A 17,428-nucleotide genomic window follows, 5' to 3' on the forward strand; every position below is an offset into this window, starting at 1 on the left:
TAGCGTCTTTGACAAGCTCTTCTAACTTCCGGCTTGTTTCTTCCAAGCTTTGCCTGTTTTTTTCAACCTCTTTTACAAGCTCTTCTAACGAGGTGTTAACTTTTCGGTTTGTCTCTTCAGTGCTTTTTCTAACTTTGCTGTCAAGATCTTCAACTTCCCTCGGGCACATCTAAAAAGTGTGGTTAAAAAAAAGAAACAAATTAATTCAGTTGAAACCCCTTCTACTACTGTAATCCTTTAACAAATGATGTAAAAATATTTCTCAAGCCAAGACGAAACGGTAACCATAACGAGAGCAAGAATGTTTAACGAGCAGTACAATAGCTCTACGCGCTGTGAATTTATTTTCCTTGTTCCATGTTTTCATGTTGAACGGGGATGTTTTCAAATGCAAGACAGTTTTTACATGGCTATCCTACGAGGGTGCGAATAGACATTTAATTTCATACTCGTTAAAGCACCGTCCTCGATTAAATGTCGCCCTCGAATGAGTACCGGGAAATGAGAGCAAAAACAATTATAGGCGCTACCCTCAAATAAGCGCCGCAGTCCTAAAAAACATACGGCACTAATTCGACTAGACATGCGCCCCGATGCAGCAAGCATAACTTCGAATCGGGAAAAAATCAGGGACAATGATAGTTTAAACCGAGTTTTGGTTGTTATTGTTGTTATTGTTGATATCGTTTTCAGTTGGATATAAATGACGTGTTATGTTTCATTCAAAACTCAGGTTCTTAATGATTTTTATTAAAGGGCCCCATCAAAAACTAAAAAAAAAATGAGCCAAGCAAGAAAATACTGTATTCTTCTCCCACTCAACTGAAGAGTCTGAGGTTTGATCCGAAAATTTGTGTAATGACGACGTAGCAGTACAGAGATCTGTGTAGTGTCCCTGATTGGTTCTCGGTTGATTTTGAATTTTCGCGCGGGTGTCACAAACAGTCCGAGACATTACACGATCTCCGCGGAGCTACGTTGTAAGTATGGGATTTTTCAGGTCAAATCTCAGACTTCTCTCTGGCGGGGAAAGAATTCAGCACGTGAAGAGAGAAGTCTGTTTCCACAAGCAATCATATCAGAGACAAACTTTCAAAGCAAAAGACGCTCATAAGCCCCAATACTTAATTTCGGCTTCTGTAGGAAAAAGTGGCTAAGAGTATTGCTACTCGTCATTTAATCAATGGTAGTCTATGTAAAAATCAGTGCTCTTTTATGGTCAGAGACGTGGAGACGCATAAAAAAGGCACTACAAAAGATCCAAACGTTAATTAACAGTTGTCTGAGATGTATCTTTAACATTCGATGGCCTATGAAAATTCGCAATAAGGAGCCGTGGCAGCGAAGATATCAAAAACCAGTGGGCAGGCAAATTTTAAAGGGAAAATGGGGCTGGATTGGCCATACCCTGCGGAAATAACCAAGCAACATCACTCGCCAGTCCCTGACTTGGAACCCCCAAGGGAAGAGAGGGAGAGGACGACCCAGAACCAGCTTGCGACGCGATGCAGAGATTAGGATAATGGGTTACACCTGGAAAGAAGTTTTCGAAAAGCCCAAGGTCGAGCTCGCTGGCGAGCTGTTGTCAATGGCCTACGCTTCACCTGTAGCGATGGTCAGTCAGTCAGTCAGTCAGTCAGTCAGTCCATGCAAAATGTTGTCAAATTTTTCCGAATAATTTTCCGGTTCCCCTTTTTTAGATTGAGAGAGGCACTGTAAGAGTGAAGTAGGTTGCCAAAGAACACAATACAATGACCCCGACAGAGCTTGAACCCCGTACACTCGATCAGTTGTCGACGCGCAAACCATTAGGTCACCGCGCCTCACAAGAGGGACAAACTGAGTGAACCGAAATAATTGCGAGACCCCAAGGTAAAGACGGCGTCAGGCCTCGATTACCATTCTTAATTCTTACCTTTGCCAACACACTACACCCGTCAGTCATGCCAATATTTAACAATTATCCTGCGAAATCGCGCGGAATGTCGCCTGATACTTAGCCGACGAGGCCGTAGGCCGAGTTGGCTAAAATCAGACGATATTCCGCAAGATTGAGCAGGATAATTGTTTTATTATTCGACAAATTGTCAACGAAACACATTTTGCAGAAAGAAAAACGGTAATTATGCAGCGCTTTACAAAATTTCGGACGATTCTTCGCAACCTACGTATACCGCAGGATATCTGTTATGTACGGATGACAGATATCGTTAACATTTTGACCATATATGGGCAGCGCGCGCATGTGTTGAATAATAAAAGGGTATAACGGTTTATCAGAGTCCATGAAAACCTGATCCTCTCCTTCTTTGGTCATTATCTTTCTTCCGTTCAAAGAAAACAAAACTGGAACTTGCATTTTTCCGTCGATCACTTTTTCATTTCCAAAGATGACCGTACAGCGAATCCGGTCACCTCGACGGGCCATGACAGGTCCTGCAAAACATATGCAACTGATTACTACTGCAAAACGTCTGCAACAGATTATTGCTACCGGGGAAAGATATATTAATATTAAAATGATATTCTGGTGCATAATGTACGACCATAGAACTATTAAATTTTAACGCCGCTATTGACCGCAGCAAACTTGAGCGTAAATTTAACCGCCGAACAAACTCAGTCAAACTCAATGGGCACTTGATATCTGAAATTACATTATGCTAATGCATATAGATCGTACGTTAAACTCGAATAGCGGACTCTTATTATTTTCAGACCTTACTTTTCCTTTTTGCTAAAGTTTCTAACTACTTCTGTAACGCGTTCGTAGCGTTGTTGCTGTTATAATTCTGGCGTGTTCTTGGGTGTTTTATCGTGTTAAATCGCACCCTAAGCGTGACATCGAGCACACTTGTCGAAATAAGATTACAACAAAGAGAGAGTGATAAACCCCTTAAAAAATTACAAAAATGGTTTTGACTGAGGAAGATTGAGACTTATCACAAATGATAAACTTGAAAATAGACCAAATGAAACACTGCTTTATATCACAGAGTTTCTTCTTTTACTACTTTTTTCTAAATACCTTCAGTTTCTTTTTTATTATTATCTTGAAAGATAATTCCATCATCAGTATGGTACCCCACAGATCCACTCTCCCATCCCGGCATGGTGCTCGTGTCATAATCCTTATTGACCACTCCCATTCCCAGCCATTGTTTCTCCCCAGTTTCTAAAATGACGACCTAAACGGCAAAAGCATTTTCAAAAACTCTTCAGCTGAGCTTCCAAAGTCACAGGGCTAAACAGAACACCGTGTCCAAAACAGGACAAACCAAACCTACTTAAGGATAATTGCTGATTAATTGAAATACAAATTGTTTATACAACTTAAACAACTACTCCAAACTCGCAAGTGCTTCTATATTTCCAGAAGCAAATGTTCACCGTCTTCTTTATTTATTACCTTGATGTCAATTTATAGCAACATGACTTTCAGCCAATCGAAAAATCATCAATGAGCTAATTTTACTGGCACGATAGTCTCGAATATGGCCTTGCTTTCAGAAGTGATTATGGTTCTAGCGTCGTCACACGTTGGTTTCAGTCACTCCTAACCCCCAGGGCATTCGATCACCTATAAATATAGCCTGTTTTGTGCTGTTTCGCTCTCTTTTCGCCGTTAATGACGCTGAATTCCAACGTCACGTTGTTTTACCCACCCTCCTCCCCTTCGGCGACGAATTCCTATGTTAAATCATACCGCTCATCGCCCGGCAAAATTTTTTCTTCCATAACTTAATCACATTCGGGCAATGAGTGGCTATTGTGCCAGTGAAGATGTGGAGCCATTTTCTTACGCTTTATAATGTCGTTTCATATGTAAACGGAGGAGTCAGTAAATAACAATACTGCAGCAAACCATGCAAAAGTTACACAGTCTATATATGTACTTTCATGTTTGTCCAAAGTCACTCGAGATTTTGTCAAGAAAAGTGGCAGTTTTCTAATCCTCACCAATCCTCAAGAAGCGGGCAATTTAGCGCAGAATTATGAGTGCCTTTTTATGCTCTTTAAGAAGTTTTTATTATTATTCAATGAATTTGTCTTCAGTGGAATTTCAGTGAAAACCAGTCAATTTTTACAATTGATATAACACGTAAATCAATGTTATTTAATCCAATTGAGTTTATTTAGTGGCTATCAAAATCAATCAACTCGTAACGGACGTCGACATTAATAACATCGAGTACGTTTGTTTATTCAAAGGGTAAGAGTAATTTTGTACCTGTATTGTACATGTGCTCTCACTTCAAACTCTAACCTAACATAATACATCACTTGCGTCAACTAACTTGGTTATGGAGTGTTGCCACTCGACAACATTTACAGCGTTTAACCCTATTCAGACCGGGCTTTTTTGGACCTTCTGGGACCGGGGGGTGCGGCTTTAGAAGCCCCCACCCCATGTTACTTCCAGAATGTTGAAGCAATCACAACGAAACGTATAGGAGTTAACGTGCGTCCAAAAATCTATCTTTTGGTATACGTCACGTGGGATGATAACGTCACATCACGTAACAATTACATCATGATGTCAAAACAGCCGCCATCTTGGATCCGCCAGCTTGGATTTCAAAATTTTTCCAAAACGCCAGAAAACCACCCAAAATTAATACAAAGTACTCAAAATGAATAAAATTCTGCTTAAGAACCGTAAAAAGGAAAAAATAATTGCATTTAAGTTAACTTGCATTAATAGAAACAAGAAAATTACAAATTTGGAAAAACATGCCTGTCAAAATGCCGTTGCCATGGTGATGTGAAGTTCCTGACACAACCACCTATCCTATCAAATTATTCCCAGATAAATTTTAGGTAAACTTTCAAAGTTTGGCAGCGTTTGGTTGAATCTTGAAAAAGTTATAAGCGTTCAAAAGCAGTGCGGGCCTCAAAATCCCCCCCCCCCCCCCCGTCTGAATAGGGTTAAGAACAGTTAAAAAACATGAAATCTCACGGGAACTATCTTTACAATTTTTACATTCTCACTTAGTTCGACAAAATATTGTTACCATAACTATTTTAATTCGTAACGTTTTTTATTATAGTTTATTTTGCGAAGTTTTTATTTTTTTTATTTTTAACGTTCCTGTAAACTAGCCTGAGCATTTAAGCTAAGCGTACCGACAACGTTAAATAATTTACTTACTTTACTTACCTCAAAATGAGGAAACTCGGCAGAAAAGTGTTTAAGATATCTGGCACCGGGGTGAACTTCGTTCTCACTTTCACCACAGGTTAAAAGGTGGCATTCTATTCGTATGTCCGGGTGGACTTTCCACATCTTGGAATGATAAGAAAATAAACCAGGAAATTAGCTAAAGCAAGAATAATACACAACTTTCTTTTCTACAAGAACAATTTTTTTAAGAAATTCGAGGCCGAGAAAAGCTTAAATTATTAAAAACTCAAGCTAACATACTCAAGGTTCGAATTTGGGTAAGAACATATGCTTTTGTCGATTTTTTGTGAGAGTGAAATACGTGAACAAAATTAGTGAATTATGACACCTCAGTTCCAAACCAACCTGAAACCAACATTGTTATATTATAAAATCCAAAATGGCGACGCGCGGGAAATTTAAAAGCAATAATCTTTTCCTCTTTTTGTTGCAATAAAATATTATTTCTTGCTTTTCCTGTAAAATTAGGCACTATTTCAAACAATCCAACGTCAAATTGTCGTAAGAGTGGAGGTTCCCTTTAAGGCAGATTCAAGTCACTAAGGGTTTCAATACCACATGGAGTAAAATCCACTTTTTTAAAAAAGCACTTTAATTGCAACTTTTTCTCTGTGAGCCACATCCAAAATAATGAAAAACCTGAAGAAAATAATATTATTTCGTTCGCCCTTGTAGTAACCGGCGAACGTGTTCGTTTCAATCGTCACACATTCTTGTATTGACCATACAATTCACCTGATGCAAAATAGTCGTAGTCTCAAAGAGACATTTGATAGCCGTTTAGTTCTATGCATAACAGTGATGGATTACAGTTCAAATATACAGCTATTTCAATAAACGTTGTCGGGTATTCACTGCAAATTTACATGTAAGCTTCATTTATCATTAAATGCACAAATTTGTATTTCGCACGGGAAGAATTCACGAGTTTGTTTTTCATTTCAGGAAGCCTTTCTGTAGCTTTACTTTCACTGTCTCTTGCCTCTGAGTTTTTGAAAATTCTTCTTTAATTCAGTGTGGCTAAAAGCACCTCGTTTCACATGTTTAAAGAAAATGAAAACGTGGAAATTTGCGTTTGCCATGTCACTATATATTTTAGTATTCAGCACGTGCAGTTACTCTCTTCTTCTACCCATACTGCGTTTCAGTCTTGTCTTAAAGCTTTCATCCGGACAACGTTAACTGAATTAGCTGTATGTTACTTCATATATTCACAACTATATCTTCACTTTCCACAGGTATATAACCAGTCTAAGATATTACATACGAATCCTGTTATACTTGAAAGGTATCGATATTCTCTATATTTACCTCTGGGCCATTGCACAGCACTCCTTGATCACCGCCCTGGGATGTGAATGTCGTACAAAGAACCTGACTGACCATTTGTCGGTTTTTCTCTGTTTCATGCAGCACTCGCTCAATTTTATCCTCATCTAAATGAAAAATAATAAGATCACATCACTTTTTGTGATGAATTGTATTTTTTTTAATATAAACACACTTTATTGATACACTTAAAAACAGGTACATTACTTACACTATTGGAAATTATACAATGTTATTAAAATTTTCTATAACATTATTAAAAAACACGACAACTAGATAAACAAACAAAAAAGAGTCGACAAAAGAAATAAAATCACAAAAAGTATAAAAAGGAGTCTATGGATTAGCTTTAAGTATTAATATTTTTTTTTAAAAAATACACTACATGATGAAGTGTATCTTAACTTAATTAATTGCGATTTTGAGGCGTCCGTGATAGCAACTGATCGAAATTGAAAATTTGATGAATTCTATCTTTGCTGTTATCTTGGTTTCTGTCGTTTCTCCCTTCAAGCTACTGACTCTGACGGACACCCCAAGAATGGCATTTAGTCATATACGTGTATGTATTTGTGACGACAATATAATCAATGTTTTCGCTTGTTTCAAAAACCAAATTTAATTTAATATAATTGTTTGAGTTCTATAATAGATTTTAGATTTGGAAGGTGCGGTGGCCTAATGGTTAGTAGGCTGGATTGCGTATCGAGCGGTCCGGGTTCGAGCCCTGACTGGGACACTGCGTTGTGTTCTTGGGCAAGACACTTTACTCTCATAGTGCCGTTAATCTCCACCCTATAAATAGGTACCGGCAAATTAACTGCTGGGGGCAACCCTGCGATGGACTAGCATCCCATCCAGGGGGGGTGGGGGGTGGGGGTAGAAATACAGCTCCTGGTCGCTTCCTGCTACGGAAACCAGGATGATCTCCGGCCTTATGGGCCATTAGGCTCAAACGCAGACTTTACCTACCAAGAATAGATCAAATAAAACATCTTGGTAGAATTTTGAGAACAGGGTGTTGTTCATGACTAAGTTCTTAAAAAAGGTTTGCAATGTGTCCGCCGTTTTTGTGTACTGGTACATGGTGTCCCGTGCGAAGCGGTCAAATTGCTTTTTAAATGGAATAATGTAAGAGCTTCCAGAATATTTTGACATTGTGGGAATCTTTTCTTAATTATTAAAAACTAGCAGTGGTATATTGCAATTCCTGATTTTTGATTGGTTAACAATCAATAGTATATGAGCTTATATACGACAACAGCTGGGGAGCTCAAAATATTTCAATTCTTTGGGTATTTTTAATAAAATAATTATTCCACTCGCGCTTGTTGGATATTTAACAATTATTCGCCGAAAGGCGAAGTAAATCACGGCGAATATTCCCCGAGACGAAGTCGAGGGGAATATTCGCCGAGATTCATTGAGCCTGAGGCGAATAATTGTTTTAGTCTAATTTTCAGTGGTGAATATCAAGAACTATAAAACTAGTAATACGTGACTCGCAGGGCCTCGCGAAGCTCTGGGTTGGGGAGGCGGGGGGGGGGGGGGGGGGGTGGTGTTATAAATAAGGAGTGGATTATTTGAAGTTGAACATTGTACATATTCAATTTTCCACAGTAGGCAGGAAGATATATTTGTTAAAAATTAGTAACGGGCATGGCCGCGACACCCTCGTTCCCAGGGTCTACTCCGCTTTGAAGATGGCGGCTCTTTCAGGTTCGTAAAGAGGTATAAAGCGTTGGGAAGCGCAGGCTATTTTCAAAATCATCGACAAATTATTGGATAGTCGCATTTTGGACATTTATTTGAGGGCATTAAAAAAAAAGAAGAACGAACGGCAGGAGGATTCGAACCCTCCGCCCGCGCGCCCCTGATGGCGATGAAAGGTTTATAGCCTGAATACCTTTTTCAGGGAGTATTATGTGGAAATCAGTGTTATTTTAATCCGAAAAGAAAAACGATAAAAATGAAAGGCTCAGGATTCGAACCCACAAAAAAAAATAAGGAAAAAAAAACAAACAAAAAAAAAAAAAACCTAGCCGGATTCGAACCCGCGCCCTCAGTCCCGAGGATCTGATTTCAAGTTCGACGCCTTACCATTATGCCACCAGCGCGCGGCGGCCGTGTGACGTCATTTCCGCCACACACAAAGCTCACAAATAAATAAATATATATATATGACCGTAAACTCCACACGAGATTTCATCCCGCCTGAGCCCTTTGAGGGACAAAATTATACACCCCGCTACGCTCGGCCTTCGGCCTCGCTTCGCGAGGAATTACACATGTACAAGTTTACACGATTGGAGCAGTTTGTGTCAAATGGCTGATAAATTGACTAAGTTTATACGGTGGCAGAGCGAAGGGAAAAAATGACGAAAACAGCAAATACTGCTGTTGATTCTGAGGTTAGTTTTCGCTGAATTAAATGTAAAATGTTTACTCCCGAGTGGAAGAAAATTAAAACAAAACAACCTCGCACAGCCGAACAGATTCCAAGCCGGGGTTAAAAGAGTCAAAGAATTCGGTTCCATGCTTAGTTTTAAGTATTTTTGTGGACCGATTTTATTTGTTATTGATGTAAATAAACATTTATTTTTTAAAACGGTAGTTGAATGAAGCGCCCGATGAAGTAAATTTTCCCCGAGCGGAAAAATCACAACAGAGCCGTAGACGCTTTGGTGTAATGCTTAAAACGCGAAAACTTTCGTCAGGCAGCTAGTTTTTAGTGCCATCGAGCTGTTGTCATTCATGGTTGGCCCATTCTTCCACGTTAGGGCCGTGAAAAAATATTTTCGTCCGTCGAGACTCGCGCTTTAGTTGTTGTTGTTTGAATGAAGAAAAGCACACAAACAACTTTGACGGCAAAATCGAATTTATTTTCTCTTTCGCTCTCCATCTCGTAATAAGAAACAGCTTACCTTGTAGCTTGTATCCTTGGAAAAATATCGAAAGGATTCACTTTTCATATTCCGAAGATAATATGTCATCGCTTTCGCAAAACACAGCGTAGGAGCTTTAATCGGTGAGATTTTCACTCGTCGATCACGTCATCAGCGTGCTCCATCGGGATTTTGAGCACGCTTACGTATACTGAATTTGATTGCGCGGCTCTGCTAGCTATGTTATAAACAAGTTTAATTCATCGATTGTAAATCAGAATTTACACTTAAGTTTAAGCAATAAAACAAAACAAAACAAACTCTACGAAAAAGACAGATATCTAGTACCTTTGTTTAATCGTTGGCGACTTCTGAGCAATTGTGTAAATCCTAGTAGCTCTGATCTGAAGAGAACTGAGTCATTTTTGGTCAATTGATCTGCCAATGAATTTTTTTGTGGCCCGTGCGATCTCCAAAACCATCGTCCTTAGCACCAATTCTAATGCCTTGAGAACCAGATCTCTTGAAAATATTTTCGGTTCAAAAGCCTTGGTAGCCAATTTTTAAAATTCCAACTGTTTTGAATACCCCGGACTTGACCATCCTCGGAGACCCAGGGGCAGTTAGTGGGGCAAGGGAAACGCGAAAAAGCGGGTAAAAAATAGTGCGAAACTGCCAGTTACATAAATCAGCATATAAAAGTTTCATTGACTGAAAGTGCCCCTGGGGAAAGATTCTTACCAGACCAGTTCAAAAAGCTCTCTGAATACTGCCTCGTGATTGGGCAGAAAAATCTTTTGTTTTCCCTTTGTATTATTCTGCCCAATCGGCGAACAGCTTCAAGCGAGGTGAATATAACGTCATAAACCAGAGCTTCTTGACCAATCAGAATGTCGCATTCTTATATTCACCTCTTGAAATTAGACTAAAAGGTAGTTATTGCACTCGGCGCTATGCGCCTTGTTGGCTATCTCATATCCAACGCGCGCTCATTGAATACTTGTTAAATAGTATTCCTATAAAGTTAGCTTGCCTTGTAAAAAGGGTTCGTAAAAATATTCTCTCTGTAAAAAGCCGTGACACATTGCAGAAAGGTATCGTACACAATATTAATCGAAACGTTTTATCGAGATAAATATAAGTGTAATGTAAAGTAGCATTTACCTGTTACAGGAAACGAATTTGCATGCTTTGCGAAGTATTTCTTCTCAAGAATGTCCATAACAAAATTCCCAAGGCATTCCTTCTCCAAATACTTTTTGTAAGATTTCAACCGATTTTCCTATAAAAAAAGGGAAAAGTGTGTTTCACACAATGTTGCATTCCGTATAATAGGATGACGGTCCGCACGAAATTACAGACCGTCCATCGTAAATGAAGGTAGGTATCAGCACTGGTGTATTGGGCATGAAAGTCGATCGGTGGGTGGGATTACCAGCGAAGCGCTGAATCTAGTTCGAGCGTTCTTTTCGATCTCGTGTTATGATGAATTTTCGTTAGCGTTTACTATTTCCCTTGCTCTTACCAGGACGCCCAAAGAAAGAATGTCGCTCTCCGCCAGAGACATTCTGTGTCGTTTATGACTACACCGGGGTGTTGCTCGCCATATTATACTAACTTAAGAACAATCAAGGCAGGAAGAATAGGTAAGTCATCCACTATACATGTCAATATAATGCTTGGAGTAAACGAAATCTTTCTGGGATATACTTGTATCTTTTCTTTGTATTATTTGCGGACAAATCCCTTCTCGAAGTTTTACTTGTGCTCGTATCTAAAGGTCTCGAATAACGAGAGAAAACACAACCATTTTCCAACATTCAGTTTGTATCGGTACATTACAGGAAAGACTTGGCTGAGGTCTGAAGTGGGTCTTCTTAAAAGACTACCTTTCTAAAACATCTACCATAGAAGGCAATAATCAAAATCACACAGTCAAGTTTGTTGGAAAGATCGTAACGAGTTGGAAAAGATGCTAGGATTTTAATTGCTATATCGTTTTACAAAACTGTAACCATTTACCTGAGACATGACTAAACTTATTGAATTTCCCATGAATCTCCAAACCGCTGGTTATCTTTACCTACCCTTTTTTTGTCTTTCCTGCCCACAAGCCTGAGTAGCTTGCCGATGTTGTAAACGATATTAAGGGGGACTGGTACTGGATCATAGGCATCGTATGTCCGAATTGTAATTGCTCTTTTAATTGACCAGACCTTGAACGAATTGTCCTTAAAAATTCAAAATAAAAACATGTTAGTAAGTGGTAAGTATTCTTGGACTCCCATACCCTTAGTCAATTTGCCCCAATGAAAGAAATGGTCTATACAATCGTTTTTAATAATGCTATTATATAACTTAAATAAATGAAAGATGGTAGATTTGCAGCTTGGTAAATAAATGAGAAAATATGAAATATTACGCGAGCGCGAGAGAAAGAAAAATTCGTAGTCCCTGACGGGAATCGAACCCGTGGCCTCCCAGATACCGGTTGGGCGCTCAAACCAACTGAGCTACGAGAGACTCGTAGTGCATGAGCTGGGCCATTTACTAGGTTCACATGTGACACGCGTCTTGCAACTGCAAGCTCATTTATTACATATTATGCGTTCGACTTTGCTGAGCTTGCAGTTGCAAGACGCGTGTCACATATGAACCTAGTAAAATGGCCCAGCTCACCACGAGCCTCTCGTAGCTCAGTTGGTTAGAGCGCTCAACCGTTATCTCCTATAAATTTAAGGTGCAATAAAATTGCCGCTGTTTATAGCTTTGTGTGCGGATAGACCTTGCGATCGAATCCACAATACTGGCAGCGTTAAGGAAGGCCACCAAAGAAGAAACATATTAATTGGGTGATACATTCGCACCTTAACTTTTGCTGATATGACGCTAGTTTAAGGCTACGTTTACACGGGACCGGTTCGGAACCGTTCCGAACCAAACCGGACCTGTTTACATGGAACCATTTGGAACCGATCCAGGTGTTTACACGGGGCCGTTCCGGAACCGGTCCGGAACGGATCCATAAACGTAGCCTAAGAGCCACATGCTTAAACAACAATGATGGACACAGAACCTTGTAACCGTACAAGATGAGTTGACATATTGCCTCTTACCTCTATGCGCTGAAATGTGTTGCATAGCAAGGCTATCAACATATTAAGAAGAAGGACGACTCCCATAATAAGAAAGGCAGCATACAGGATTCTGGCAATGGTCTCCGAAGGAACATCCACGGACGCCATAGGGTCAGATTCCCCTGATACCCCGAGCAGGGACCAGCCTAAATGAGTGACCATCGACCACCAACTGTCAAATAAAGATGTTTAGATGACGTGATTAGAACCAAATAGGATAAATTAACCTGAGTAAATAGACGTCTCTCATCGTACGCTTAATTCTTCTCAAGCTAAAGGGACGTCTTCCCCTATTAACAAAGTAGATGTCCAGGTAACCGAAAATTCGTGTTTGTTGTGACCAGCCATGTACGAACTATACATGCGCGTATCATCAATATTGTTTGGAATTGTTATAAGGTCTCCGCACACGTGGGGACATGTTGCAGGGACATATTGCAGCAACGTTAACATGTAGCAGCGACAAAATCATGTGTTGTTCACACTGAGAGGACATGTAGCAGGGACGAATTTGCGCCAGTTTTGTCCCTGCGACATGTTGCACGAAGGTCAACTCGTTGAACTGCGTGCAACATTTTGCAGGGACAAAATGTTGCAAGAGTTCGTGTTGCACGCGCCAAAAATTATCAGCACACACCAAGGGGACATGCGGCTGCGACATGTCCCCGCTACATTTTCTTGCCTGTGTACACATTGTTTTTTTGTCGCTGCTACATGTACCTGCTACAGGTCCTTGCTACATGTCCTCTCAGTATGAACAACACATAGTTTTGTCGCTGCTACATGTTGCTGCGACGTGTCCCCGCGTCTTGATCCTTAGTAGCGCATTTATACGTCACTTGTTGTTAGTTCGCGTGCTTGAGCATAATTATGTTTGCTGCTTGTATGTATGTGGCAACTAATATATGCGGTTGGTTGTCAGTTTCGCATGAAAACTTGGTAACTACTCCCTCTCTGTGTGACTTGATTAAATAACCGTTTACCAAAATCTGACGTTAAATTTGTTCCGCCTGGTTATGAATTGGTGCGGTTAGAATTATATTGTCGCTCAGTTAAATCTAGCTTGCTGCCACGTTTAGAGCTATTTTCGACCGGCTAGGAGTTATTTCAACTTGACTACAATGACCTGTGAAGTCGTTTTTGTTACTGCCTTTATATACAGACTAAAATAAATCTAAAGAAAGGATTGTTGCAAGAACAATAAGTAATAATGTGTTATTTTTCCGTTTTGTATAATATCGTAAAACTTTGAAAAGTTTCTCTGCTTAAGGGACCTATAAGGGACACCGCAATCGGAAATTGTTCGTCTCGAATCTCAGGCTTCACTATTATTTTACTGTTTGTTTACAATGACTAAAAGAGCAAGAAAATGACTTGTTGGGTGTACTTACCATGAAAGTCCGGAGTGTCTGCAGGTGCTGAAACATATTTACAATTGTAAGTTAGTATCAATGTTCAGCAAGAAGTCGTTTTCTTAAGGTACTCAGCTACGATTTGCCACATCTCTGTCACACCGTCATTGCCATAGATTAATTGATCCTTATTGACAATTTGTTTCTTGTGTTTAAAAAAAGTTCAGGAGTGTTCACGAGTTTTGGCTAAAGAAAACTGAGTGACCAGAGTGAGATTGGGTAAATCATAGAAAGAGAGCAAAGTTGATCCTCTTTTATTAGAGAGAGTCAAAAAGAAGGAGGTGGTAAAAAATGCCATGCAAAATGAATTTCTGGGCTGATTGCGTGGCATGTCGCACTGTTGTTGAAAACCAAGACTATAACTGGAATAGGAATTGCAGTATGTGGCAAACAGTTCCAGATTCGTATCGTCAAAGGAAGAAGCGAAGTCATGAAAAAAATGAACACTTACATGTCATCTTGAACATTTCCATTCGCCACAAAAGATTTTTCCGCCATGTATATTTTAGTTATTGCGATGGAGAATGCCAAAATGCTTGCGATAAACTGCAAGATTATGGTGCTTATGTCTTTGAGAATGTTAAATAAAGCTATCTGGATGACGCCAAGGTGCCTCGATTGTTCCGTTAGGTAACCGAATACCCTTAGAGTGAGCCACAAGGTATTGAAGCTGTAGAAGTAACCAGCAATGGCGAGAGCTCGGTTGTTCATCCCTGATCCAGTTGTGTGCAACGTGGTTACCCTCAGTGTGAGAATTATCAAATAGACCAGAAGACTGATGAAGTCCAGCAAGTTCCAAGGGTCGCTATAAAAAAGAACATTCATCGCAATCAATCAATCAATCAATCAATCAATCAATCAATCAATCAATCAATCAATCAATCAATCAATCAATCAATCAATCAATCAATCAATCACTAGCCCGGTTTGTCAATAAATCAATAGGTAAAAAGTCAATCCGTATTATACTTTCAATAACATGTCCGACATGATAATATATCTATATGAGGCTATTTTTAAGAAAACATTTAAAGAGTGAAAAATAAAACTTAAGGTAAAAGCTGTTAAAATTGATGCTAAACGTTTTCGATCTGTTCGATCATCATCAGAGTGAAAAAATCTGCATACGCTCATCGTTCTTATAGTTCAGGTAACACCAGTTATGTAATACCTGTTCCCATTGGGAACAAGGTGAGGTCCAGCGATTGCACTTGTTTGTTTAGTTCAGGGTGGTAGCGTGCAATGTAGAATGCTTCTTTTATTCTTCTTTTTAACCATGAGTGGGCAACTCGAGGTTCGTGTTAACGAACATTCAGTCAGAGCCAGCCAACCACATCAGAAAACACCCTAATCACAAGTTCACGTGGGATTTTTTAACCACTGCCCACTCATGGTTAAAAAGAAGAATAAAAGAAGCATTCTACATTGCACGCTACCACCCTGAACTAAACAAACAAGTGCAATCACTGGACCTCACCTTGTTCCCAATGGGAACAGGTATTACATAACTGGTGTTACCTGAACTATAAGAACGATGAGCGTATGCAGATTTTTTCACTCTGATGATGATCGAACAGATCGAAAACGTTTAGCATCAATTTTAACAGCTTTTACCTTAAGTTTTATTTTTTAACCTTTTATCGGCGAAATGTATATATTTAAAGAGTGATTTTGACGACGTCAAAGAAGTCACCATGGCAACAGTACAACTCTCTAAGAAGAGCCCCAAAAATAGAGTTTTCGTAAATTATCTGTAACACTAATTCGGTGACCTATTATTTATTCTCCCGTTTTAGAAAGCAACGATATTTATTTTTTTGACAAAAATATCTATGCAGAAGAAATCGAGTTATTTTCACGAAGGCTGTTTTCAGAAAAAAAAGTGAACTGTATAATTCTCACTTGATCTTTTGTAATAGAAAAGAAACGACGATTAGTGCATGAATGCAAAAAATCAGCAAACTTTTTTTTTTAATTTCCGGTTCAAACGATTTTACGTACTATTTCAAAAACGAGTGCGAGTGTTTCATCACGATTTCCAAACACGAGAAAACAGATGAAAGCACGAGGCCGCTTCGGCCGAGTGCTTTCATCTGTTTTCGAGTGTTTGGAAATCGTGATGAAACACGATGCACGAGTTTTTGAAATGACTTCTCTAAAGAAACAATACAAAATTATGCAGTGTCGTATTTTTTCCCATTTTTCTTTAAAATGCCTTGTATGTGTGATTTGTTGTATTCAGTCGGCATTCATTGTATTTGTGAGCTTTTGTTTTTAATTATCCAATAGTTTCGCGTTGCACCAAATTTGTATTCTAAAAGCGTTGTGAACTTGAAGGGATTTACATATTGTTTTTGCCATGGCCGAAGGAAGGTTTCGCTCCCCGAAAACAATCGAGGAAGAAGAACTTTGCGTAGAGAGAGCAGTACCGAAGTCTACCAGATATAAAAATAAGTGGGCAATAGGGATTTTTGAGGATTGGCAACGAGTGCGAAGTGTCAATGTTCCAATACTCGAGGTTGGTGGAGTTTTTAAAGAGTATGAATTGCACAAAGTTCAGCCGCTTACACTAGGCTAGCTAGTAAGTGCGACAATTAGTGTCGATTCCAGCAGTGAGTCCGTGTCACGGAAGGTAGAAAAAGTTTCTCAGAATGTGGATATGGATACTATGCCAGTCTGTTTTGGCGACTTTAAGAAATGTACTGTAAACTTTAATTTCAAATGACTTAGGCTTGTCAGTTTGTAATTTGAAATGTTTTTCCTGGTCATTGTTTATTAAAAATTAATGATTCATGTAAAGCTGTGTTTGAGTAATATATGAATATGCAGATTAAGAACAATTTTTTCACTAGTGATGAAAACGTGATGAAACACTAGTGATGAAAACGTGATGAAACACTAGTGATTTTCAACTGGTGTTTCATTGAGTTTCCAACTCATCCACCTGACCCGAATGGGGCGCTCTGGTTGGCTTATAACGTCATGAATTATTAATGAGTTTGAGAAGCAGTATTCTCGCTTCTGGTAAGATGTGCGCACTCCTGGCTGACGACTGCAAGTAGCGCGCGCGTGCAGTCAACGGCACTAAACTAAGGAAGGTCGATGTAGTTGTTGAATGCTTACTGAAACATTTTGATATGGTTCCAAAGAAGCATTGTTGCCAACAGTGGAATCCCGATTTAGTTTGTTTTAGTATGCGGTTGAGAAGTCCTACAGCCAATCGATAAACTTTTACATGGAAACAGACATAAAATAATAAAATTTGGTTTGTATCTGATCTTAAAAAAGTTGGTAAAAAACGTATAAAACTGAATTTTCGGTAACTCTCTGTTACCTTCATCAGAGTTAAAATTGGTTCAGTTTTTGCATAATAAGTATTTTATACACCGCCGGCCTCTAGGGATGTTTCCAATGTTAAATAAACTTATGGGAAATGCACATGCTCATTCACACAGTTAATATTTCCCTTTAAAGTTAAGT

At 39.2% G+C, this 17,428-nt stretch overlaps 1 protein-coding gene across 1 annotated transcript in view; it reads right to left on the minus strand.

Annotated features, from left to right (window-relative positions):
• The window catches only part of LOC144636696 (uncharacterized), a 366,639-nt gene that overhangs the window by 161,163 nt on the left and 188,048 nt on the right, over positions 1–17,428 (minus strand). Inside the window, exons 29-32 of the mRNA XM_078495881.1 lie at positions 5,162–5,287; positions 3,029–3,188; positions 2,260–2,436; positions 1,916–1,953 (exon numbers count right to left, since the gene is read on the minus strand). Coding sequence (XP_078352007.1) covers positions 1,916–1,953; positions 2,260–2,436; positions 3,029–3,188; positions 5,162–5,287 — 501 coding nt within the window. The remainder of the gene's footprint in view (positions 1–1,915; positions 1,954–2,259; positions 2,437–3,028; positions 3,189–5,161; positions 5,288–17,428) is intronic.

Source organism: Oculina patagonica, chromosome 13, assembly GCF_052425735.1.
Source record: "Oculina patagonica isolate OP01 chromosome 13, crgOcupat, whole genome shotgun sequence".
NCBI lineage: Eukaryota > Metazoa > Cnidaria > Anthozoa > Scleractinia > Oculinidae > Oculina > Oculina patagonica.